This window comes from Anabrus simplex, chromosome 2 (genome assembly GCF_040414725.1).
Source record: "Anabrus simplex isolate iqAnaSimp1 chromosome 2, ASM4041472v1, whole genome shotgun sequence".
NCBI lineage: Eukaryota > Metazoa > Arthropoda > Insecta > Orthoptera > Tettigoniidae > Anabrus > Anabrus simplex.
The window spans coordinates 424,644,845-424,672,287 of record NC_090266.1 but is presented as its reverse complement, the minus strand read 5'-3'; the positions used below and the strand labels follow the sequence as shown (position 1 = coordinate 424,672,287).

Here is a 27,443-nt window from a genome sequence, read left to right as displayed (position 1 = left end):
AGATGAATTTGGAATTTAGGCCAATTGTGCTAGTTGCATTTTGTCTAAACCTGTCCCTGTATTAGCTCAGTGTCTGAAGGAATTAATACTTGGGCCTGAAAGAAGCAAAATTATACAGTTTTTGCCCATGCTATTCAGGGCAAGGTACAGTAACGTTCAGTCTGTTATTGACTGTCTAGGAACAGAAATTGAGAAACCATTCAATCCAGTGCACCAAGCACTTTCTTGGTCAGAATATAAACACTGCAATACTACCAAGTACCTACCCATCTTATAGTCTACCTTCCACACCAGATGATTTCATCAATTTCATTTCTGAAGTGATAAGTGATTTCCTGTTGTTTGAAAAATTTGTCTACCTTCCACACCAGATGATTTCATCAATTTCATTTCTGAAGGTTATGGTGGTCACATAAGTGATTCCCTGTTGTTTGAAAAATTTGACTTCCTATAAAAGTTACCTACTGACTGTGTAGTTATGGCTGACAGAGGGTTCAAACCTGCGGAACCACTTCTGATACAAAAAGGAAACACACTGGTTTGACCACCTAGTGTACCTATTGGAGCAAAAATATCAAAGGAAGATGTAATGCACATCAAGGGAATAGCCAGCTGAAGAATTCATACAGAGCATTTAATTAGAAGACTAAGAGAATTCAATATGTTGAAACCTGATGCATGTGTTGACCAAAATTTAATAGCTATGAGTGATGAAGTTATTGTAATAGCTAGTGCACTGATTAATTTACAGGCACCACTGGTAAGGTATTAGGGCTATTAATAGAGTTAGACAATTAACAGTAAATATACTGTATATACTATAATGATGTAATCAATTAATGAAACCAATAGCATAGGATCAATCTGTTCACATACATATACATATATACAGGCTTACATACATACGTGTGTATTGGTATATATATTTACATCTTGAAATAAATTAGGCCTGCCTACTTTATTTGCTCATTGGTGATAATCACACAATTGTATTTCATTTTATTCATGATATGTATATCTTCAAGGTGCCTTTTACACATACCCCTCCCACACTCAACCCCACCCACCACCATCATCACACACATTCATACCTGTTATACATGAAGAACAGCTCGTTATTATTATTCTTATATCAGTCCATGTTAGCGTGTGGGGTTATTTCATGGAGCACATATGAGGAAATATAGCAGGCCTATTTTTCCTGCAAAACAAACTTTAAAATATAAATCAGACTCGATAAACAAATGCCAGCCTACGGAACTTAATACTTATGGGATTAACTCTTCTCATAAGTAATGGAAATATGCAGTCTTGGCAGAATTTCTCACCTTCAGTAATGGCTCTAATAGCCAGTTCCCTATCATAGTCCACCCAATAAACTGAAATACTGTTTGTTACTTCAAAATTTGGATCTGCAACTCAAAAAACACCCTTTTTCATTTGAGAAAAATGCATCTGTACTTGAATCTGCAGTAGGAAGTTGTCATTAATTTTGCCATTGTTGATATAATTTTTTACTGTAGCTTCTTGAGCTTGACACTTCACCTCAACAACAAAGTCCTTTCTAATACTATCTGGTGAAGCTCCATCACAGGATGTGATGCAAAAAGCAGGAGACCACATTTTTGTATTTTGATGCCAAGTTGTGTTTGTAATGTGGCTACGACATCCATTTCAATTGTACATCCCCTTTTCATTGTCTTAGTCTGCTTTGTTTTCACAGCACCAATCACTCATTCCACAAATGACCCATGTGTTGTTTTGTACCTAGTTGCTTCATAGATGTATTCATGCCAAGCTGGATCATCATTTTGTTTCAAAGTTTGCCTCTCTGCTAACTTAATAGACTCAAATGACATGTTCTCTTGAGCAAACTTGAGAAAAGAATCACTATCTCCACCTCTTTCTGCAAATTTAATTGCAAGATAGTGCAACGACAGCTTTTGTGATGCAGCTGCCTTCTGTGAAATACCTGCACAGTTGATTTTCGATTTTGAGCTCTTTACCTGTAACAACTACAGCATTTAAGGAGCTGCCATTAGAGACACTGCTGTTAGTTGTTACCCCAGTACCTTGCTTCTGTTTTACCCGAGTTCTTTTTAATTGATAATTTTTTTGATGTCCCATCAGCAGATAGCTCTGATTTTTCCAGAAGTACTTCACAGATGCTGTAACTTTCTCCTCACTTCGACAATGAATCCACATCAGAAATGCTACTGCATGTTTGCAACCACCTGTATTGAAAGAAATCAAATTTATGTTACATGTGGGTTTTCTGATAGCCTAAGGGAGCAAAGGATGGTTGTATAGGCCTATTAAAAATGTATAAAATCAACAAATTAATGAACAAATAATAAATAATAATAGTATGGCAGAATGTTATACTTTCCCCTCTGCTGGTTTTAAGTAGGCCTAAATACTGTACCTTATTAAAAAAAATCTCTTTATATTATAAAATTGTCTAGTTACTTGTGAGTATTATTTTTATGTATATACCCTAATTTGTAAGTTGTTGTGGTTGTCTCTCCACCATAGACATTCAAGACTTCATAGTACATATTTGCCTTTATATGAAATGGAATATTTTCTCCTCCAGAAAAAGGTGTATTCATTAGCAAAAGGCGTAAACACTTTTAGGCCTAGATGTAGTGTTTGCTAAGTTTATTTACTCACAAGAAGATGCAGCACAGTCATGACATTCTACACTGGCTATGCAGCACTGTTCCTCATTTTTCCATAAAGAATGGCTAAGGACTGCACGTGTAGGAACTGTGGGTGTTGCCAGGCATTAAGCAGTATACGGGAGGAGTTGAGAGTTTGAGGGAGATAATTAGGATTCTCTCAGAAGACAGGAAGGAAGGTAAGCCTCCACCAAACAATGTACAGGATACAGTAGGTATAAAAGAGGGATGGGAAGGAAAGGGGGGGAATTGTAGAAGACAGGTGGTCAAATGTTCTAAGGGGAAGGAGATTGCAGGCTAAGAGCTCTATTCAGGATCAGAATTCAGGACAGCTTGCTGAGAAGTGTGGAAGTAGGTGGAAGAGAAATGGTAGGAAAAGGAAATGTAGAGTAGAGGATAGGAAAAGACAAGTGGAACAGGGTCATGGGGGAGAGAAAAGGGAGGAGGGAGTAGCATCTGCAGCTGTCAGGAAAGATAAGGCTGACCAAGAGGGAAGGGGATCATATGAGGTAGGTGGGGTAGGTAGGTTCCATTGTTACACATGTGGGGAAATTGTGTGGAAGAAAGGGAACCAGGCTAGAGTGTTATCCAGGGATTGGGTTGATGCAGATGTTGAAGAAAGTAGAAGAGAAGGAGTAGGAAAAGTTGGTAGTGTTTCACACTGGTGCCAACATCTTAAGGCAAGCAAGTATAAGTACCAACATAGCTGGGGATATGTGGAATCTCATAAATCCAGACGGGTGAATTTTATGGGAACAGAGATTGTTACCAGTGGAATACTGCATAGGAGGGATACTGACTGGAAGGTGATAGGGGATTTAAATGAGGCTATGGAGTGGGTATGTGGGAAACTGGGAGTGAGATTTCTAGATCTTAATGGGTTGGTAGCAAATAAGGATCTGCGCTCAGGTGGTCTTCATTTAAACCGCAGTGGTATGTATGAGTTTAGAAGGGTTATAGCGAGGAATATTCTGGTTAAATGGGGTGGTCTAGGGAGCGGTGATACGGGTACAGGGATCTGGAAGTCAAGTAGGGATGACATAAAAATATTAGTGTTGAACTGTAGAAGTATTGTAAAGAAAGAAATAGAATTAAGTAATTTAATAGATATTGTAATAGAAGTTGAATCATGGCTGAGAAATGATATAATGAATGCAGAAATATTATCATGGAACTGGAATGTGTATTGTAGGGATAGGATAGGAATGGTAGATGGGGGAGTATTAATTCTGGTGAAAGAAGAATTTGTAAGCTACGAAAAAGTTCAAAGTGACAAATATGAAATTCTAGGTGTAAGGCTCATTTCTAAAGATAATAGACAACTTGATGTCTTTGGAGTGTACTGATCGGCATAGGGTAGCACTGACCCTGATTCAGAATTATTTGATGAGATAATCAGCTATGTGGGAAACGACATGGAAAGGATTGTGATTGTAGTGGGGGATCTCAATTTAGCAAAGGTCAATTAGGAAGGTAATGCGAACGACAGGAAACATGACCAACAAATGGCAAATAAGTTAATATGGGAAGGACAGCAGATTCAGAAAGTGATGGAACCAAGTAGAGGGAAGAATATACTGGATGTGGTGCTAGTAAAACCAAATGAGCTCTATAGAGAAACCGAAGTAATAGATAGTACTAGTGATCACGAAGCTGTTTTTGTCATAGTTAAAAATAAATGTGATAGAAAGGAAGGTCTTAAAAGTAACACTATTAGGCAGTACCATATGGCTGATAAAGCAGGCATGAGGAAGTTTAAAAAAATAACTATAATCGGTGGAAAACGATAAATAAGAATGTAAACAGACTCTGGGATGGGTTTAAAAAAGTTGTTGATAAATCTCAAAACAGGTTTGTACCTTTAAAGCTGGTAAGGAATGGCAAAGATCCACTATATTATAACAAAGAAGTAAAGAGACTAAGAAGGAGGTGCAAGTTGGAAAGAAATACAGTTAGAAATGACTGTGGAAGTAAGGAGAAATTGAAATTACTAGGAAATTGAATCTAGCAAAATGTCAGCTAAGGATGACATGATGGCAAGCGGGCAGCCATACAAATTTTAGTGAAAAAAGGTAGGGTTCCAAGAAGGACATTCCAGGAATCATTAATGAACAACGAGAGTGTGTATGTGAGAATCTTCAAAAGGCAGAAGCACTCAGTCAGCAGTATGTAAATATTGTTGGTTACAACGATAGTGTTCAGATAAAGTAGATGACTAATGTAAAGAAGTATTAAACTTTGCCTATGATAACAATGACATTTGCAGTAAGATACAAAAGTTGAAAACTAGAAAAGCAGCTGGAATTGTAAAGATTTCTGGGGATATACTAAAAACAATGGATTGGGAAATAGTACTATATCTTAAGTACTTATTTGATTATTGTTTGCATGGAAGAGCTATACCAAATGAATGGAAAGTTGCTACAGTAGCCCCTGTGTACAAAGGCAAAGGTGATAGAAATAAAGCTGAAAGTTACAGGCCAGTCTATTTGACGCGCATTGCACGTAGGATTTGGGAAAGCATTCTTTCTGATTATACTAGACCTGTTTGCAAAATTAATAACTGGTTCGATAGAAGACAGTTCGGGTTTTGGAAAGGTTATTCCACTGAAGCTCAACATGTAGGATTCCAGCAAGATAGGCCTATAGCAGAAATCTTGTATTCAGGAGGTCAAATGGGCTGTATCGCGATTGACCTGTCTAAGGCGTTTGATAGTGTGGATCATTGGAGCCTACTGGCAAAAATGAGTGCAATTTGACTAGACAAAAGTGTGACTGAATGGGATGCTATATTTCTAGAAAATATATCCCCGAGAATTGGAGTAGATGAAGCTTTATCTGACCCTGTAATAATTAAGAGGACAATTTCTCAAGACAGTATCATTGGACCTTTATATTTTCTTATACATATAAATGATATTAGAAAAGATGCAGAAATGGAGATAATGCTTTTGGCGGATGATGCTGTTCTGTATAGAGTAATACTGTATATAAGTTACAAGATTGTGAGCAACTGCAAAATGACCTCGATAATATTGCGAGATGCACAGCAGGCAATGGTATGGTGATAAACGGGGTTAAAAATCAGGTTGTGAGTTTCACAAATAAGTAAAGTCCTCTGAGTTTTAATTAGTTTGTTGATGGGGTGAAAGTTCCTTATGGGGAACCGAGATGTTAATAAAACGAAAGATCTTCATTGGGGAAATCACATGAATGGGATTGTAAATAAACGGTACAGATCTCTACACATGGTTATGAGGGTGTTTAGGGGTTGTAGTAAGGATGTAGAGGAGAGGGCATACAAGTCTCGGGTAAGTCCCAAATAGTGGATCCGTTAATAACGATTATAAGATAAAGTTACCTTAGCGATAACAGCGTAATTTTTTTTGAGAGTTCATACCGACAAGGAAGATTGCGACCTCGATGTTGGATTAAGGAATATGATTAGGTGTAGATTGCAGTGTATGGGACCCTCACCAGGATTACTTGATTCAAGAACTGGAAAAAATTCAAAGAAAAGAAGCTCGATTTGTTCTGGGTGATTTCCGACAAAAGAGTAGCGTTACAAAAATGTTGCAAAGTTTGGACTGGGAAGAATTGGGAGAAAGGAGACGAGCTGCTCGATTAAGTGGTATGTTCCGAGCTGTCAGTGGAGAGATGGCGTGGGAGGATATCAATAGACGAATAAGTTTGAGTGGTGTCTTTAAAAGTAGGAAACATCACAATATGAAGATAAAGTTGGAATTCGAGAGGACAAATTGGGGCAAATATTCGTTTATCGGAAGGGGAATCAGGGATTGGAACAGCTTACCAAGGGAGATGTTCAAGAAATTTCCAATTTCTTTGAAATAATTCAAGAAAAGGCTAGGAAAACAACAGATAGGTAATCTGCCACCTGGGCGACTGCCCTAAATTCAGATCAGTAGTGACTGATATTTATATATTTTACAGAGAGGATCTAACATTATTGAGGTCGTTAGGGCACGTCTAATTTTAGACGGGGGTGAGTGGAAGTCCACGTCGAGTGACGCGGTGGGTTGCAATATCTTGTCGTCTTGTTTCGTATTGTGATAGTTAGCTTGAGAACATGGGTGGTGACATTATTAGTTGCACTCCAGAAAGAAAACTGATAATTCTGCTTCCTCCTCTTCCAATCCCTCTTTTGGGCAGCCCTTTGAGGTGCCGGTTATTAACCTACACAGGAACTCAATAATACTGATTATCTGTGTGTTTATTATTACGGTTAATATGACGCATATCTCTCAGGTTTTGCATTGCAGTTTATAAAGTTCATCCCTTGTTATAAAATGATGAGAATATATCGGCAATCGATAAGATGTACGAAGCAGTTATAGACTCCATACTCGAGTATTTTAGTTTGTTCTATAGGTTTCATGTCGCATCGACTCAGACAAGTCTTATGGTGTTAGGATAGCTAGGAATGGTAAGGACTTAACCGTGGCCTTAATTAAAGTACAGCCCCACCATTTGTCTAGTGTGAAAGGAGAACCCTCGGAAAACCATCCTAAGCCTGCCGACAGTGGGGTTTGAACCCACGATGTCCCGAATGTAAGTTAACAGCTACAAGGCCCGAACCACGCATCTAACTCGCTTGATATATTTTAGTTTCATCACCAAATTTTAAATATAAAATCTGATGGAGCATTCCTTATTATACGCAGCGTGAACCCGTTATCCGCCGACAAACATTCGGGCGTTGTTCAGGGATACCTTCTGAGTATAGGTCTACTGGTATAAGTAGGCCTAATCCGTAGTCTTTGGTGGTTCGTTGCAGAGTAATTGCATTGTTTCGTTTGGTGCCCCAATTAACTTTGTATCTGTAATCCACTGAAAATAATAACAATGTTAATTCCTTTACGTCTGTCCTAAATGCTATTTTTTGACAAACACCGGGGTGTCGGAATTTTGTTCCACAGTAATTCTTTAACATGCCGGAAGCCAACGACATGGAGTTGTTACGTTTAAAACACTCCTCACAGGCATATTACAGGGTTTTCAAATTTTATGAAGCTATTTCCTCAGAAAGAATGGTGATTGGGTAACAAACCGAATAAATCATAATTATATTATTAACATGCAACGAACCACCGGAGTCCACGTGTCCCTTGTAACAATGTCGTCGGAAGGCATCCTGAAGGTGGAGTTCGGTTTCATCCTGTATATTATTATTATTATTATTCATTTATTAAATAATTACTTGTTTGAGAGAAAATAATCATATCTTCATAACACCAGAGCAGATTATGAGAAAGCCTGGACATATTACCAGCTCACACGCTAAATAATACCTTAGACGCAGAATTGTATTTCATCTGTAATTGCTGGTAGGCAGTTCATATGAAATTTCTTGAGTTTTACGAGTATTTTTGCTTTCAATGATAATTTCGATTGCAGTGTACAGTAGTGTCATCATTCGTTGAAATACCAAACGGTGTTGAATCATTGGAATCCATGAGATACCTAATATTGAACGGGGTGAGTAGTTGGTAAATGACCTCATGCTACTGACTTCTGGAGGAGCGAAAGTGAACGAGCTCAAGATTCCTGATCATCATCTTTTGACTTTACTTTGGACACTGATCAGGTTACCAATAACCTGATAGCCTACGTGCAATCATTGAAGCTCTTAAATTTGATAGCATTAGCTCGATCAATGTGAAAAGTTAAATCCTTTCATGTAGCAGTCGATTACTTATTATGTATGGAAGAAATTTGTTGGATGAGAAAGTTCCGTATACTAAAATACCGAAATTCCGAAGATGCGTAGAATGCTGTCGTTAACGCTACTATTTACGAAATGCTTATAGAATGTGTTTACATTTGTATAGTAATTCCTTCAGCAAATAACTTTTGAGATATCGAATAAGGGATTCAAGCGTCAATCGAGCATATTCATCAGTTTTAAGCACTGATGCGATACTAAAGTGAAGTATTCGAATACGTAGAAGCAAATATATTCATTAAAACAGAGCATTTATTTGGAAATGAATACTGCACCCATAAGGCGATTAGCCTGATGGATGCGTTAATTAAATTATTAAAAAGCATACGTGTGAATACTACAGATACCAAGGAAGAGCCAGCAACTTCATAAAGTTCTACACAGAGACCTCAAAGGATGGAAATATATCTCCAAAAGTTCGTTAAAATCACGTACCGGAAATAGGTTTGGCTAAAAGCTTTTTCAAATAAAATTTTATGATGCTGCTAAGTGCGAAACTTTCTACAAGGTTTTCTCACGGGAATCGGGAGAACGGATTGCGGCACACCCAATTGTGTGACAAAGATAGAGGTAATACCTGTCACCTCTTGGCGAAAAATGGTTTCACGCGAGCCAAGACACGCGGCAAAATCTTAGCCAATCAGAAATTCCAAAATTTAACCGCCTTGTTCCAGCGGGAATATTTATCCAGTATTTCGTGATTTGGTGACGAGAGGAGTAGCAAAATATCGTGTCCTACTCTGGAAATAATATTTGGAGGATCATTTATGCGAATATGTGATTAATTATTCTGTAAATAATAAGTTATCAGCATTGTGTGGAAGAATGGTTTCACCCATGACACTGACTGTCATGGCGGGAAAGTGCCATGGTGCGATGGTAAATAGGCCCTATGACGCGTTTCGATTTATAAAGAAATCAACGATCATCTCTGATGGAGTGCAACAGGTGAATCACACCAAATTTAGGAATTATCAGAATACAGTTACTGAAAATTAAATCTACGGGCATTTGAAAGCTAAATCCAAGGTGTCATATCACTACGCCACACCCCTCCAGTTGGACCACTCGGGAGGCGGAGCTTCCCTAATTTCCAAACAAGTGGCGACACTTTGCCGATATCTCAGTCTTAGTTGCAATTTCCGAGCCTACAGTCAAGTCTTCAAGTGCAGTGCAGGGTGATAGTATGTGAGCCTGCTACTCATATTAGGCATCGCTTTGTGTAATTCGTGAGTTTAATCAGGTGACGAACATTTAGGAGAACACTGGTAATATTGGGTGATCAGGTCATAGAAAATGTTGACATACTTACTACGGTCAAATGTTGATGATATTTGTGTGATAGAATGTTTTATAAATGAACACTTAATGTGGTAAGCCGCTCGGAGAGCACAGACTGAACCATGGGACTTTTCAGAACATTAGTTTCACAGCAGTTTTCTAGTTCACATAACTTACACACTAGTAACTAAGTGAAGAAGTCATTACATTCTGTAGGACAACATTATTTTGATATAGTTTTTCTCTGTGACTGATCAGAAAAACGGTGCAATTAAAGTTGCGCATTGTATAAAAATTACTGTTTCATTTGAGACATCTGGACCAGCGCTACTCGCGCTATTTGAGAGGGAGAGGCTTAGTTACCATTGGAATGTAACGGGAGAAAGACTGGGTGTACACTTTCTATTTCCGAGTGAGGTGAATAACTTTTAATCCCTTGCTCAAACAACGGAAGGGGCAAGCCTTGCAGACTTTGTGGCAAGGACATCAACAGGCTAGGTAATTTGTTTCATGACAATGAACACCAACTCAATGTGTGCTAATTCCGTGTATACTGTGTAAATTATATTTACGTGTGAAATTCAAGAGTGCGTGTGCTTCGGCAAATATTACGAGTGCTACACAATTAAAATGGATCGGAACCGTGTGTGCGAAGTGTCAGGTATTCCCAGCAAGATGATCAAGATGGAGTAAAAACCATGTAGCGGAGGCTGATGAGGATCCAGCCCACCTGCCGGCACCTAAGGTAAAGAGCATGTTGTATTTATGTGATATGTAATTGATGATGACGTGAATGATTCGTGGTCAATTTTAGGTTAGTGATACCGGGTATTCTTGTATATATAAAATTCACGTACCCAAGGGAGCTGAGTTTTTGTAGGAGTGAGACCACGGCAATTACATCTAACGATTCGGGGTGTAAATTTCAGGTGTCAGTAATATCATAACAATCATTAAATAATAATCACGTTCTCTTAAGTTTCACGTTAATCTTATTTGAGTCATTTTTGGACATGAGTCTTGTGTGTGTGACGTATGGAGAATTTTACCTTACAGTAGGTGTTTCATGCACAATGTATTTTCGAGTCTTATCATAATAATAATAATAATGATAATAACATGGATAAATAGTCATATTTTTGTTTTCTTGTGGATGTTTGCCGAGTTATTTTAAAATCAGCTGATGTGAAATTGCGGCGTATCTGAGATATTGTTATCTTACGTAATCACAGTTTGATATCCAGTGTAAGTTGTTAAAGGCACGATATTATTTTTCTTCGTGTGTCATGGCTTCGAGTTTTCGATAGTTGAGTGTGGCAGGCAATCTTGTTTATTACATTCAATTTTAGAGTTAGGAATCGTTGCCAGCCGGCTCTGAAATTCATGGCAGCTTGTAAATATGAAATGAAAGATCGAAGAAACCGAGTAGAAAGATGCAGTAATGTCCCTGATGGTAATAATTGTGAGATGGAAAATAGAGTCTCGAGGACCATATCATATAATAATGTCGTATTTATGAATATGAGAACGACACGATGAATTAGTAAAGTTATTGAGCCCGTGTGGATATGAACAGGGCTTTGTTTACAAATAAATGCTACGTTGAGAGTAATGAGATCGATATGAGAATTGAATGATAATCTATTTGAATAATAGAGTTAAACATACGACAGCACATGTGACAATTATAGGCGGAAGGTTTAAGTACGCAAATATTTTCTGGGGATGACAGAACACTCGGAGATATTCTAATAAGAGGCCGAGTGGAGGCATGAAACAGAGCGAGCTAGCGATGTATGATTTTTGAAAGTTAATTTGTGATCATGATGACGCATATTTCTCATTCATGGTTCTTTTAAAGTCGAGAATATCAATTTCGGACATTTACGTCCTATGTTTTGGGATTGCCGCCAAATTCAACTCAGTTGTAATGAAGTTCATTTTGATAGCGATGTTTTGCTTTATTAAATTTCCGAGTTTTTGATTAATTTTCGATAGGCAGCTGTCACGTTATTTTTGGAATTTTGTTTCTTTTCTTTTCCTATCCTTTTTGATATTTTTATTCGCTGTGTTTAAAAGTGTAGAGGCCGAAGGTACGTGAATCTGATTGTATTTGTTTGATTTAAATGTAGGAGTAGTTAGGTTAGTTTACATTTTGATTTCTTCTTTTGTTTTGGAGCACATTGTTTCTCCAGTACTGTGTATATTTTTGTAAATACGAATTTTAAGTATTAAGTTAATGGGACCACGTGTTATTCATAGTCAGAATCAAATGAAACAAGTTCTTTACGCAGACATGAAGGCACCGTAACAAGCAAATGAAATTGGACACCACTACTACTAATTAAGTATGCAAATGAACCGACTTTTGGTATAAGGTTTGTGATAAACGCCGCAAACTGACTAACTAAGATAGAATCTACCTCCAGTAACGGTAGGACAACACAATTTGGTTATGCTCAGTACAAGTGTAGTCAGCGGCAGTGTAAAGTAAATTAATGTAAAAAGGCGAATTCATTTGATAAATGTAATAACTGAGGCATTTGGCCTAATTTGTTTTGTTTTGAGTGTCCAGAACTATCACAGGAGGTGAATAATGATATAAGAGTTGATTTGTTCATAATAAATGTTGCGTTCTTGGTGATTTTTCTTGGTTTAGACACCAGTTATTTTTGTTGTGGCAAAGTTATATAAATATTAACTAGATATTGTCCTGCATAACGGGATGTGTTCATGGATTTTCGTGTCTTTTCCACTTATTGTGTTCACATAATTTTGACTTAACAGTTGGGTATATTGCCAAGTCAATCTGTATTTGGAATCATGAATTTAAGATACCCATTTGTGATTTGAGAGTATTTGATTAATTAATTAATTTATTAAATAATTAATTAATTAATAATTTATAAAATCCCATTTAGTTGAATTACGGTTGGAATGTAAGTCATGAGATATTTCTGTGAATGGCAAGTCTTGGCAGACCATTGGTTCGTTTTATTGGAGTGTCAATGGACATTGGAGTCATTAGTTCGATGGTGATGATTGTTATTTCAATTTGTGACCTTCAGTCAACTTTATGTAAGGTAGATTTCGATTTCAGGAAGACTTGAGTTTTGTTACTTCCAGTTTATTTCTTTATATTTTATTCCAAATTTATTTCGATTCATTTTAATTCTGTTTTGTTTTCTTTTTTCCCAATTTTTGTTAATAATATTTTTGATCATTCAAATTCAATTCAGTCTTTGGGTACCGTTATTTGTAGTAATTTGACCCGCCGACATTTTCCTTCCTCACCCCTAAATTTTATGTGGCCCGACGAACTCGAGGAAAGCTGAGGGACGGTACCACGACTCAGGAGACGGAGTCTTCGTGAGCGGTACGTATATTTAAATGTTTTTATTTTCAGGAGCAGCCGGAGCAACAGTCGAGCAAGACGTGTACCGCCACCCATGCCTTGAAAAGGGCACAATACGAACACTCCCTCTCACCTACCCACACACCCTGTACACGCAAAGAGTGGTCTCATAATCATCCTCTCCTGTCGTGTTGTGGAAAAGAAGTTCAGTGTACCGGGAATGAGAAATACTTAAACTCATTTTTCGTACGAGAAAGCGGATTAATGGTATTGTTGATTCAGATTATTAAATGAATATTTGTAATACATGTAAAAATGATTTACTTAGGTAAAACACATTATTGTTTTTCAAAATATCTAATACTATTTGAATTTTATATATGTACGGGCTGCTAACACAAGCAATATTCAAAATGAACGTTGTAAAACCATGAAAGTTTGGGGCAGCAAAATTGGAACTGGACATGCAGGACACGTTCCGGACCCTCCATGCTCACGCTTGAATAAAATTCAGTACTGTGTGACTATCTCGAACTGGAATACGTTTCTGACTTTCGAGGCATGGGATCAATAAGTCCGTGGATCACTTTCTGCGAAATTGTGGCCCACGCTTACAGCAACGTGAGAGGAACTTCTCCTAAGTCTGCGTCTGCTGATGAGAGGAGTTCAGTTTTTCTGCGGTAAGTACGAATCATGACCGACACATGTTACGTAGGACTTAGATCCGAAGAACTGGCAGAAAACTGAAATTTTGGGATGTCGTCAAGAAAAACCGAATTCTCATAGGAATCATACAATAGAGACGTAAGTTTAAATAAATCATTTTTAACCAAATCAACTCACGCAATCATAAACATCTTAAGTTGTAAAACTGCGTCATTCTGTAATATATTCTTCGTGAAACTACTCAATATGAGCATTGACAGTGTCAGTTTGATACATCCTCTTTGTAACGTTCGCCATCAGAGGGACAGCCACTGGGTTGAGTACCTCGTCCACCTACTGTTGAGCACAACAGTTACAATTTACGGTTTTAAAGCGAACTAGTCACCAGACCACAATATTGTGTGTTTCACAATAATAATTTCAGCTTGATCTGGCTCGATCCTTCTCCTCAGTACGTAGCCGGACACATTTGTGACAACATCGATGGTATCAAGAAAAAACACGATACATCACTAAAAACAACGCTCTGCTATTTGTTGATCCAGCGTAATATTTCCCGACATCAGGCCAGATCAGACTTACACGTCAGTGTTTTGGGAATTGTATTGTTGTAGAACCACTGGGTCGTCAGCTAGTTCCACTCGAACGATTATCAAACGTCTGTCACGTAACATAGGGTACCACAGTTGCTCGAATTTGTGCGTATTCTGCTCAGGTGTCCCTTCAGGTCATTCATGACCCTGCCGCATTGTTTTCCATTGGACTGCACTATGGGTTACATACTGGACGTGGCTCCTCTGTGACCAATCACGGGGGGAGTGCTGTATAAACGATCGAATTGACCTGAAACCAGTATGGTTTATGCTTCTTCACGGCACTATTTTAAAATTTAATTTTTTAATATTTTAGTATGATAAAGTAAATGATCTGATTTTTCAGTATGTTCTCCTCTGCTGAAGAGGTTTGAAATTAAACTAGTGTCCAAAAGTTAAGCGTAATCACTAAACGAGGCCATACTGCCTGATAGGAATGTCAGGCGGATTGCTGAACAAACGGAAGCTGAATCACACACACCATATGTCACACAACGTGTCCCAAAAAAAAAAAACAGTGTCAGAAAGGTTCTGATAGCAAAGCTACACCTTTGACAACAATTACCAAAACTTAGCAATGTCTTCCACAACGAAATATGTTGTCAATAGGGTGTATGGTTACCTCTAACGGCCACACATTCTTCGCAGCGACGTGGTATGCTCTCTATTAGATGGTCCAAGAGTTCTTGTGGCAGTCGATCCCATTCCTCCGAAAGGGCAATGAGAAGGTCTTGGTCTTGGAGGGTCCTTGGTGGAGGCTGACGGGATGCAATTCGCCTCCCCAATGCATCCCAGGCAAGTTCTGTAGGATTCAGATCCGCAGACCTCGCTGGCCAGTCCATGCGATGAATGTCTTCCCCAGCCAGAAATTCATGCACCAGAGCAGCGCGGGGCGATCGGGCACTATCGTCCATTAAGAGGAAGTCTGGACCAACCGCACCTCTGAAGAGTCAAACATGTGGTCTCAGTATCTCATCCCTGTATCTCCGAGCGTTAACAGTGTTCCTCGGACCACCCATGAAGATGTGCAGGTCCGTACGGCCATTCAATATGATGCCACCCCTCACCATGACGCCACCACCACCATACTGGTCCCGTTCCGCGATGTTCCTGTGGATGTGTCGGCTAGCCGGTTCTCTCCAGATTAATGTGCGACGAGAATCGTTCTGCAAACTGAAGCGGGATTCATCTGTAAAGAGCACATGCCTCTATTCATCCATGGTCCAGTTTCGATGTTGACGGCTCCACAGTAAACGGGCCCGTCTCTGTGCTGGAGTGAGCGGGACGCACACCTCTGGACTTCGGGTAAACAGCCCTGCTCTTCTGAGCCTCCGGTACACAGTTTGCTGCGAAACGGCACCCCCGAGACCGCTGCAAGCTTCGCCGACAATTGTCTTGCAGGTGCACTCCGTCATCGTCGAGCCGTTAAGGCCAGATATCGGTCTTGCTATGGGGTGGTTACCCTTGGTCGACCTGGTACTGGCCTACGAGTAATATCTCCTGTGTCTCGAAATCGTCTCTAAAGCCTGGAAATGACACTTTGGGGCACATTCAAGGATACGGCGACTTCGGTCTGTGTCTGGCCTGCTTCCAGGCGGCCTAGTATTCCACCCTGCAAAACAGGGTAAAATGGCGTCGTTGTGCCATTATGTTGTCACGTTCACCACGAGGCTACACTCCGCACGCTATAACAGGGCAAACACGACTGAGGGAATATGGGGCGCAGGCACTGACTGTGTTTACATTGCGGTTACGCCGCTATTCAAAGCAGGGAACACTCCTTTCCTATACAGAGCGAACACGTAAGGTTGGTAGGTGCATATGTCGTGCGATTTGCGGTCTATTTCCTGTTGCCCTACTTACTCGTAACTTATGCGTAACTTTTGAACACTAGTGTATGTCATTGGACGCTTATTTTAGTCCGTCAGTTAAGGTTAATAATCTATCTACGAGTATATATGTAAAATAACTTAACCTGACTGACTGACTGACTGACTGACTGACTGACTGACTGACTGACTGACTGACTGACTGACTGACTGACTGACTGACTGATTCATCATCGCCGAGCCAAAACTACTAGACATAAAGAAATGAAATTTTGTGAATACTTTCATATTAACATGTAGATGCTCGCTAAGGGAGGATTTTTAGATATCCCGTAGCTAAAGGGGTGAAACGGGGGATGAATTTTAAAATGAGGATATCTATATGTCAAAAACTTAAAAGTTTACAGACGAAAAAAAAATTATAAATAAACATGTAGTTTTTGTTTTCGGAAAATCCCATTAAGAGCGGTGAAAAATGGGAAAAAACGGTTGAACACCTTTTATGAGGAGACTTATATGTCATAAACTGAAGATGTTACAGGCATGAAAATTGAAATTTGGAATCTCCTTTGAAAATAAAGAAATTCATACTTTTGTGTCTTTGGATAATCCGTTGAATAGGGGGTGAACAGGAGTGACAAACGGGGTGAATTTTAAAAAGGACTATATCTGCAAATTATCTCAGACACGTTACCTATTACAGATTTGAAAACTGGTATTTGGAATATCCTGTAAATATTAAGAAACATAAATATTTTTTCATAAAATCCACTTAAGGGGAACTGAAAATGGGGGTGAATTTTTAAAATTAGCGTATCTACAGTATATCCCAAACACTTAAGATGTTGCAGACGTGAAAATTGGTATTTAGAATCTCCTTTAAAAGTAAGGAAACACTTATTCATTGGCTTTTTGAATTATGTGTATGAGAATATATATATACCAAAAAACTAAAGATGTTACAAACGTGAAAACTGGTATTTGGAATCTCCTTTAAAAATAAAGAAACACGCTTTTGGTGGGGGAATCAATTTGGTAGGGGGGATGAAAACAGAGATGAATTCCTGTTACGAGGATACATATATCTCAAAACTGAAGATGTTACAGTCATGACAACTGGTATTCGGAAGCTCTTTTAAAGAAACGGGTACTGTTGGTTTTGGGAAAATTCACTTGAGTGGGAAGTGTGAAAGGAAGTAAAAAAATGAATTATTTTCCTGGAGAAACTTGCATCTCAAAACTGAAGGTTACAGACGTCGAAATAGGTATTTGGAATCTCATTGAAAAATAAAGAAACACGGAAACCAAATCAATGGGCGGGGGTGGAGTGAAAAAGGAGCTGAATTCTTTTCATGAGGATATATCTCAAAAACTGAAGATGTTACAGACATGAAAATTTTTGTTTGGAATTTTCTTTCAAAGTAAAGAAGCACGTAATCTTCTGTCTTTGGAACATTCACTTGAATGAATTGAAAAATTAGTTTAATTCTTTGTATGAGGATACTTATATCTCAAAACTAAAGATGTTACACACGTGTAAATTAGTATTTGGAATCTCCTGTAAAAATAAAGAAACACGCATTTAGGGCGGTGGGGGTGTGTGGCGAGAATCAACATCGGGCGGGGGGCGGTGAAAAAGGAAGTTAATGTTAATTCCTTTTTATGAGGATACATATATCTCAAAACTGAAGTTGTTACAGTCGTGATATTTAGCATTTGGAAGCTCCTTTATAAATAAAGAAACACGTTTTTAGGTTTTTGGAAAATTCACTTAGGAGGGTGAAAGGAAGTGAAGAAATTTAATTCTTTTTATGGAGAAACTTACATATCAAAAACATAAGGTTACACACGTGAAAATTTGTATTTGGAAACACCTTAAACAATAATCACACAATTTTGGAAGGGGGAATCAACATAGCGGGCTGGGGTGAAAAAGGAGTTGAATTCTTTTTATGAGGATACTTATATCTCAAGAACTGAAGATGTTAGAGGCATGAACATTTGTATTTGGAATCTTCTTTCAAAGTAAAGGAACACGTGTCATTTTGTCTGCGGAAAAAACATTTAATGGGGCTGAATGAATTGAAAAATTAGTTGAATCTTTTGTGTGAGGTTACTTATATCTCAAAAACTAAAGATGTTAAAGACATGAAAATTGGTATTTGGAATCTCCTTTAAAAAATAAAATATGCACTTTTGGGAAGGGGGGAATCAACTTAATGGGTAGGAAGGGGGGTGAAAAAGGAGTTGTTTTACTTTTATGAGTATACCTATATCTCAAAAAATGAAGATGTTACAGACGTGAAAATTAGTATTTGGAATCTCCTTTTAAAATATAGAAACCTGCATTTGTTTTTCTAAAAATCGACGAAAGGGGTGTGGGGTTGAAAATAAATAATTAAAGAGTTGAAATATGTTTATGAGGTTACTTTATCTTAAAAACTGAAGCTGTTGCAGACGTGAAAGTTGGTATTTAGGATTTTCTTTCAAAATAAAGAAACACGTATTTTTTTGTTTTCGGAAAGTCCACTTAAGGCGGGAGATGGGTGGAAGGAAGTGAAGAAGAAGAAGAATTCTTAAGAGTATACATTTATCTCAAAAACTGAAGATGTTACAGACGTACAGGCATGAAAACTGGTATTTGGAATATCCTTTAAAATAATGAAACACGATTTTTTGTTTTCAGAAAATCCAGTTAAGGGGCTGAAGAGATGGGAAAGTGGGTGAATTTTCAAAATGAGTACCGGTATATCTACATTATATGACAAAATCTTAACATGTTAGAGACAAGAAAACTGGTATTTGGAAAGTCCTTTAAAAATACAGGAACCTGTACCTTTTAGTTTTCGGAGAGGGCACTTAACAGGGGGTGAAAGGAACTGAAAAATAATTGAATTCTTTTTTATGAGGATACTCTTATATCTTAGAAACTGAATATGTTAGAGACGTGATAATTGGTATTTTTAATCTCCTTTAGAGTCCGCCTCCGTAGCGTAACGGTTAGTGTTATTAGCTGCCTCCTCGGGGGCCCGGGTTCGATTCCCGGTACTGCCAGAAATTTAAGAATGGCAGGAGGGCTGGTATGTGGTTCAAATGGTACATGCAGCTCACCTCCAATGGGGGTGTGCCTAAAAAGAGCTGCACCACCTCAGGCTGAGGACACGAGTTTGTCCGGCTCCATGGCTAAATGGTTAGCGTGCTGGCGTTTGGTCCAGAGGGTCCCGGGTTCGATTCCCGGCCGGGTCGGGGATTTTAACCTTAATTGGTTATTTCCAATGGCTCGGGGGCTGGGTGTGTGTGCCGTCTTCAGCATTAGAATTCATCACAGGTAGGGCCCCATTCTCATAGACGCGCAGGTCACCTATACGGTGTCAACTCGAAAGACCTGCACCCGGCCTCTTCGGAGGTCACACGCCATTAATATTAATTAATCTCCTTTAGAAATAAAGAAACATGTATTTTTGTTTTCGGAAAATACAGTTAGATGGGTTGAGTGTGGGGGAAGGACTGATCTAGGGTTTGAATTCTTTTTATGGGCATACTTATGTATATCTCAAAATCTGAAGGTGTTACAGATGTAGGAATAGGTATTTGGAATCTCCTTTAAAAATAACGAATCATGTATTTATTTTTTCGACTTGAGAGAAGACTCTTTCTCATTTTTTAATTTAGAAATGCATTTACTTCTGCTTCCCCCATTTGGAGGCTGCCAAAAAGACAAAGCTTACATAAAAATGTTGATTAGTAATTGCAAGGGCCGTTTAAAATGTGTCTATAAATAGGTATACTACAGTAAAGCCTAAATAATAAAAATTGTATCAGTCAATAATTATGAAATCCATGATCAATTCCTCATAGGACAAAGATATAACTAGGAGTATAAATGATTTTTTACTATTGCTAACGATCCTTTCAGGGCCGCTAACCCAATGTCCTTAATGAATTTGTTATGCAAATTAAATTTCTTACAATAGTTGTGGAATGTGTGAGTAATGGTGCTTCTTGCTCCTATCATCAATCCTAACACATCTATGGAGTCCAGATGATATTTCTCGGCATAGTATGGAATTGTGGGTTCATATATATCACATTTCTCCTTCTGTACATCATGTGGTTGAGTGGATGATGCTTCGGTTCTAATTGTGGGGTCTATTATGAACCCTTTACTTGAGCCCTGTGATATAGCTATCATGTCAATCCGTCGTCTTAGCCCCAAAAGGTAATACCACAAACATGGTTTACAAAGAATTTCTGGAGTAAATGTAACTCAATATTTGGGTGAGTTTTTATACTTTAGGAATTTTCAGATAATGTCTTGGTACAATGCCGAGGAACGATTACTTTGATCAAATTACGAGCGAAGCCGCGGGTAATTGCTAGTCAGTTCATAAGCACGTAATAGTACATGAAATAGAAAAGAACACTACCTCAGTTTTCTGTAGTCCTATCTTTGATGAGAAGAGCCGCCCCGACTCGGGCATGACGTCCTCAGCTCTCACTCTCCACGCCATGTTATTGAGGTCGGCCGTTACTCGGGCATGTCTGAAATTAGACAGAAAAAAGCTGGGGAGTGGTAACCATTGAGCATCACTCAGAGATTATATCATCAAATATATCATAAGTAAGATGTATTGAGTGCATTACTGCTCAGGGAGTGTCGTGATTTAGTCTCTATATTTGTTCAGTATTCATATTAATAAGAAAGTAAATAAAATTAGTACGTTTCTCATGGAACAAAATCTTTGTGTCAAAAACTTTTAACAAGACGTTTGCTACTTGTGTGGCAATCCCAACATAACATCTACTTTAAAAACAAAGTAGGCATAAAATTATCTTGACATTTGCCAACATCTTTATACACGAAGTCTGTTGTTCACCAATGACAAATAAATTAACCCCTTACTGCATGACTTCTCTTTTTTCCGAAGGAAATCTGATTGCTTAAATATAGTGTCCTGACTTCAGGAAAATAGTAAAAAAATAATCTTCATGTGCCAGATCGTTGTTATTAATTTATAGTTAGTGCCATAGATCGGGCAGCATTCAATAATGGTTATCCTTTGGTGGTCTCAGTTTTAGGTGTGACGGTGTACCAAACTGGAAATAGAAATAATATACATATAGAACTTCAGAAAGGGCTATGCATATCCAATTAAAAAGTTCAACACTTTAAAATTTCGTTTTAATCTGCGAAAATTACAAAAGTTTCGGAAAGACTTGACGCAATAATAAAGAGTACTTATGACACACACACAAATATGACTAGTCATTAAAGCATTTGACGTAAATATAGCTATTCCTCATGGCGGTGGACGCAAATGTAGCTAATCCGTATGAGAGTTAACACAGAAGTACCTAGTCTTCATGAAACTTGTCACTAACTTAGCTAGTTCTCATGAAACTTGATGAAGCAATGTTTGTCTTTGTTTAAGCACAATTCTGCATTAGAGTGGTAACAAGTTACAAAATATTTTCCTTTGCAGTCTGGGTACTTGCAACGACAATGTTTTCCAGCCAGATTTCTATGTGATTTACCCCATCCCCTCGTACATCGCTCTATGAAGTTCTGTTGCAGATCCTTTTTAATATCCAATTGTTCTTTGACTTCATTGCTTTGCCTACCTCGTTTTCTTGATACCAATTTCCCTGCTGTACGGAGAGCATTAGCAACAGGGCATGTAGTATGAGATATTTCTTCTCATAGAAGCCAGCTATTTACACAAACTAAGTCTATGAGGTGAAACAATATCTTCAGATACCACTTCTTCGACCTGATTTGAAACCTGCAGTACCCTAGCATGGAGTCTAGAAGATCAATGCTCCACTTATTGTCATTGCAGACCATCATGGAACACGGGCAAGGTATCATTCTGGGTTTATTTTCCTTTCTGGAGAGACTTTCGATTTCACCTTCTGGTTTGAGACCGACATATATTGAAAAATTGTTCACCACATTGTTATCTTCTTCTCCTTCTTCGGTTTTTCCCTCGACTCAACGAGGAATCCCACCAATAGCACCTCAATGGTAGTGTCCTGGAACTTCAGACTCTGGGTCGGCGGATATAACTGGGGAGGATGACCAGTACCTCTCCCCAGCGGCCTCACCTGCTATGATGAAGAGGGGCCTTGCGGGGGATGGGAGGATTGGAAGGGATAGACAAGGAAGAGGGAAGGAAGCAGCCGTGGCCTGAAGTTAGGTACCATCCCGACATTTGTCTAGAGGAGAAGTGGGAACCACGGAAAACCAATTCCAGGATGGCTGAGGTGGGAATCGAACCCACCTCTACTCAGTTGATCTCCCGAGGCTGAGTGGACCCCGTTCCAGTACTCGTACCATTTTTAAAATATCGTGGCAGAGCCGGGAATCGAACCCGGGCCTCCGGAGGTAGCAGCTAATCACACTAACCACTACACCACAGAGGCGGACCCACATTGTTATCAACCCAGGAAACTACAGACAGTTCTACACCATCCCCTGCTGTGATATTTTCTACCGTGCTATTTCGCCCCTTCCTTTTTATTTCTGCCTCTTTAGGTATAACACAGTAAGATACACGAATGGAACGTACTGTCCTTAGTGAGAATAGTCCTTCGTTGTGAAAGTACTGTATGTTTCCAAAGGGGCACTGGTGAACCAATTGATAAAAAAACATGATTCACGTGTCAAGGGACTGTTTGAGTAACCCGCACTACATCGTAACTGTTGGCTGTTAAGTCTGGAGCACCAGGTGTAACAACACTGCTCTGGGTTCCTGCAAATATTTCATAATCGTTGTCGAAACCTGTCACACTACTTCAGACAAAGGCTTTGACCCCTCACTTGTGTGGCTTTTGGGGGTGAACTGTTTGGTAGATGGTCTAAAGTTTGTAGGAATAATCTGATCATCGACAGATAGGAATTCCTCTTTCGGTATAAGCAGTAACCTTTCACACACTTTGTCCAGTAAGGGACTAATTTTGAAGATTTTGACACAGTTAGGTTCACTTGCTGGTACTAACTTCATATTGTCACAAAAATGTATTAAACGCTTCACTTCTTCCCATCAGTTACAGGTCATTACTTCACCTCAGCATGGCCAAGGTATCTGCTCCAGTAGTGCCTCATGGCTGGGAGTTGAATTGCTGACATGTATACGGACATGCCAATAAAGTGTTCTATCTCATCGGTACTCAAATTTATGGACCGGTATTGCAAGATAGAAATGTGTCTTTTCCGTTAAATACTGTACAGTCTCACTACTCCAAAGTCCAGAGTGTCCTGAGGTAGAGTAATATTTTCAACAAATTTTGTCTCATCTTGCATTCTCACCAGATTCCCTACATTCTAGTCCATTTTAGGCTTCCCCACCTTGGTGGATGTCTTTGAATTGTGTTGGGTTGTAGCAAGCGAAATCGCAAGAGGAATGGCATCAAGGTCAAGGTATTCAGTAGGCCTAACCTTAATATCATCGGCTGTGTCTGATTCTGTTTCTGGTATAATATTAACATTGTTTCTTGTATTATGCATTTTAAGAATATCATCACCAGACTTCAAAGTAAGAATGTTATGTCCCTTTCCTTCCATATGTAATTCACTATCATCATCTGACAGATCAGGGTCGTCACTAATATTCCCGTCGGGTATAATTAGTGCATGAGTTGAAGAGCCACAAAACTCTTTTATATCCATTGCAATAATCTAACTGAATCATCAATCACTACTGATCTGCACCTGGGCGACTGCCCTAAATGCAGATCAGTAGTGATTGATGATTCGTTTGGAAGAGAAAGAGATTGGACTGTTATACTTCCAGCAGCAAGAATTGTGTTACCACTGCTACTAAACTATTTTCATTCGTCCCCTGAAGATAGAGATGGGCCTCTTAGATGGCGACGAGGTCTTTCAGGCCAAGTGATTTGTGTTTTTGATGGAGATGGGTGGAGAAGGTCAGGAGGTTGGCGGCCGTGTCCTGTGGTTGGAACTGTCCCGGCACTCGTCTTAGTGCAGGAGAATGGATAACCACGGAAACCATTTTCATGACAGCCGACAGCGGGGATCAGCCCCTCTCCGTCTCTCGAATGCAGAGGTGTACAGCCACGGTAGAACCGTAGCCACTCGTCCTCTTCTCGGTTGGTTGGTTAGCGTGCAGAGCTGTCGGATCACGGACCAGCCGTGGCCACTTGTAGCTCGAAGCCTACTCTGCAACCGCCGAAGAATTAAATTTGCCTATTTACAGTTGTCCTGATGTATTAACGTTTCCGCAGAAATTTTATAAAAACACATATCGAACTACTACTGTATGAAAAACAACTCTTTTTGTAATCAGATATCCAGTCATTAGCTGACAACACAAGATGTTCCTTACCTTCCTAACAGATGGCACATGCTGCTTACATGAAGTTATACTTGACAGTGTACCATATCTGTCACTCCATGCAGTCACGAAATAAACACTTTATTATAAGCTACATAAAAATAAAATTGGGATATGCCATATCAGTCACAGGATGCGGTTAAGGGGTTAATTTCAGTATGACAAGAATTGAATGACCAATATCTTCCGAGAATTTATGTCTTCAGAATTCATTTCAATATCTTTCTTTCTTTCTTAGTCTGCTTCCCCTCCAAGGTTGGTTTTTCCCTCGGACTCAGCGAGGGATCCGCTTCAAGGGCAGTGTCCTGAAGCGTGAGGCATTGGGTTGGGGATACAACTGGGGAGGATGACCAGTACCTCGCCCAGGCGGCCTCACTTGCACCTGGTTTCCCACTTCTCCTCCTAACTTAAGGCCACGGCTGCTTTCTTCCCTCTTTCTTGCTTATCCCTTCCAATCTTCCCATCCCCACTAAGGCTCCTGTTCAGCATAGCAGGTGAGACCGCCTGGGCGAGGTACTGGTCCTCCTCCCCGGTTGTCTCTCCAGGCCCGATATCTCGCACTCCAGGACACTGCCCTTGAGGCGGTAGAGGTGGGATCCCTCGCGTAGTCCGAGAGAAAAACCAACCCTGGAGGGTAAACAGATTAAGATAGAAGAGTGACTAGAATACTGGACTGCGCTCTACGTAAAATAGTACAGTGTTTTTGAGATGGGATTCACTTATTGCCTTTTGTACCGTTTTTGCATTGTGCGAGGAAGTCTATATCGGGCTAACTGCACATGAAATTGCTGTAAGATGTTGTGCAAGATGGGACTAAGGGACATTTAATTTCTAGCTGGTTGCATATGTTCGGAAAATATAGGGGAAGCTGTATCACACGGTATAATGGATTAATCTATTACATTATTTAGTTAACATTCGTTTCGGTTCTTTGAGCCATCATCAGCACTGTAAAAAACTATCCATTTTAATATACATCGATTAAAATATATCGTCGTTGCTGGGACAATACTTCCTATGTGATAATACTTTTCGAGATATACTGACCCGCAGCACTTACGTTATGAAGAGCGAGAATGCCCTGACAATATTCACACAATATTGCACCTTAGATGACAGAACCTTAGAGGCGAAAGTTCTAAGCTAAAATATTTCACACAGGAGGTTTTGTCCCGGCAGTGACGATATATAACGTACGAAGATAAAATTTAGCTATGATGTACCACGTGTCTGTGAAGACCATAGTAAAATAGTGGCAAAATCACTATTTTGCCATCATCATTTGGCTAGATACAGTTGTTCTAGGTGTACAAAAATTATTATGTGCACTTAATGAACATTGTAAATTATTATATTATTAGTTGGTTGAAGTTCGCGGTTAATTTTTTATGAGAGTTTATTTCTTGCGATGTTTTTTAAAGACTGCAAAATCACTCCAAGCTGTCGGAAGGGTAAACTCGAAAACTACTTGTGTGATATGAATGATATTTTCATGGATGCTTCCTACGTCATGCAACTAGAATGTAAACTACAATCATGACATTTGTTAATTGGTTCTTTGTGGGAAAATTTCTAAAAGTTTTATTAACATTTTCATAAATGTTGTTGAATATTTTATGGCCTATTCTTTATAAATAAAGAGCTACGTTAATGATTGTAATCTACTTTTCAGATAATTGCACACTAAAACTGTGTGTCAACTTTTAGTGGTCTATCATTAACGGTTACTGAGATACTAAAATAAAATTTCTAAAACATACAATTTTACAGGAAAGCCATTTAAAGTAAAAATTTAAGTTTGTGACCAACATGTACAGTTTCAATCCATTCCAACTTCATATTCCTCATGATTGAGGACTTTCTCATCAGCCTGCTGTCTTTTTCTTTTCATCCTCTTTGTTCTGACTTCTTTAGAGCTTTAAAATTCAGCCCTCTCAGCATCAATTACCATACGACGATCAATTTCAGCTAATACTGTGGCCATATTTTCCCCTCGAGACATTCCTAAAGACTCCAGTACCTTACATATGGATGCATCACCTGCATGGAAGCAGATAACTGAATCCAATACACCTCTTTCTAGAGTAGGAAGACTTACAAATACGCTTTTTGGCACACGTTCCTAAATGCAATGATGGAAACTCATTAGGTTTCTGTGTTCGTCCATGTAAACATTTTTCCAAGATATTTTTGTCACTAAGATCTCTATAAATAGGTTGTATGGCTTCAGTAACACCATAAGGTAATGAATGTATATGCGATTATTCTTTACCCTCAGCCTTTGCTCTCTGGTACCCATACGAGGAGACTGGACTTGGAGGACATAACACATGTTGTAGATGGTCATCAGCTGATGTTTTGTGAATTAAACTAGCCCATACAGATTTTCTCATAGCTTTCAAATTACCCTGGTTTCTCCTTATAGCTAAGCCATAGTAGAGTTGTAATAAGTCTACTTCTGTATCAGTGACACGGCCTCGTCCAGTAATCAATTTCCAACCTGATGGTCGGCTTCATATCTAAATGGTTAGCGTGCTGGCCTCTGGTCACAGGGGCCCGGGGTTCGATTCCCGGCAGGGTCGGGAATTTTAACCATCATTGGTTAATTTCTCTGGCACGGGGGCTGGGTGTATGTGTCGTCTTCATCATCATTTCATCCTCATCACAACGCGCAGGTCGCCTACGGGTGTCAAATCGAAAGACCTGCACCTGCCGAGCCGAACATGTCTTCGGACACTCCCGGCATTAAAAGCCATACGCCATTTTTTCCCCACCTGATAGTATCACACGCTTCAGCCCTTTTCGAAGCTTGCGTAAACGACTACCTATTATCTTCTGAACATGCCCTACGCATTCCAGCTTGACTATTGACACATTTTCTCCATATGGTTTAGCATTTACAACGTTCTGGAAACCCCTGGAATCACCATCCCCAAGGTAT

General features: G+C 39.1%; 1 protein-coding gene across 1 annotated transcript in view; it reads right to left on the bottom strand.

The window, feature by feature from the left end:
• Positions 1-27,443, bottom strand: part of LOC136863567 (atrial natriuretic peptide receptor 1) — a 614,185-nt gene that overhangs the window by 117,269 nt on the left and 469,473 nt on the right. Inside the window, exon 11 of the mRNA XM_067139947.2 lies at positions 20,576-20,690. Coding sequence (XP_066996048.1) covers positions 20,576-20,690 — 115 coding nt within the window. The remainder of the gene's footprint in view (positions 1-20,575; positions 20,691-27,443) is intronic.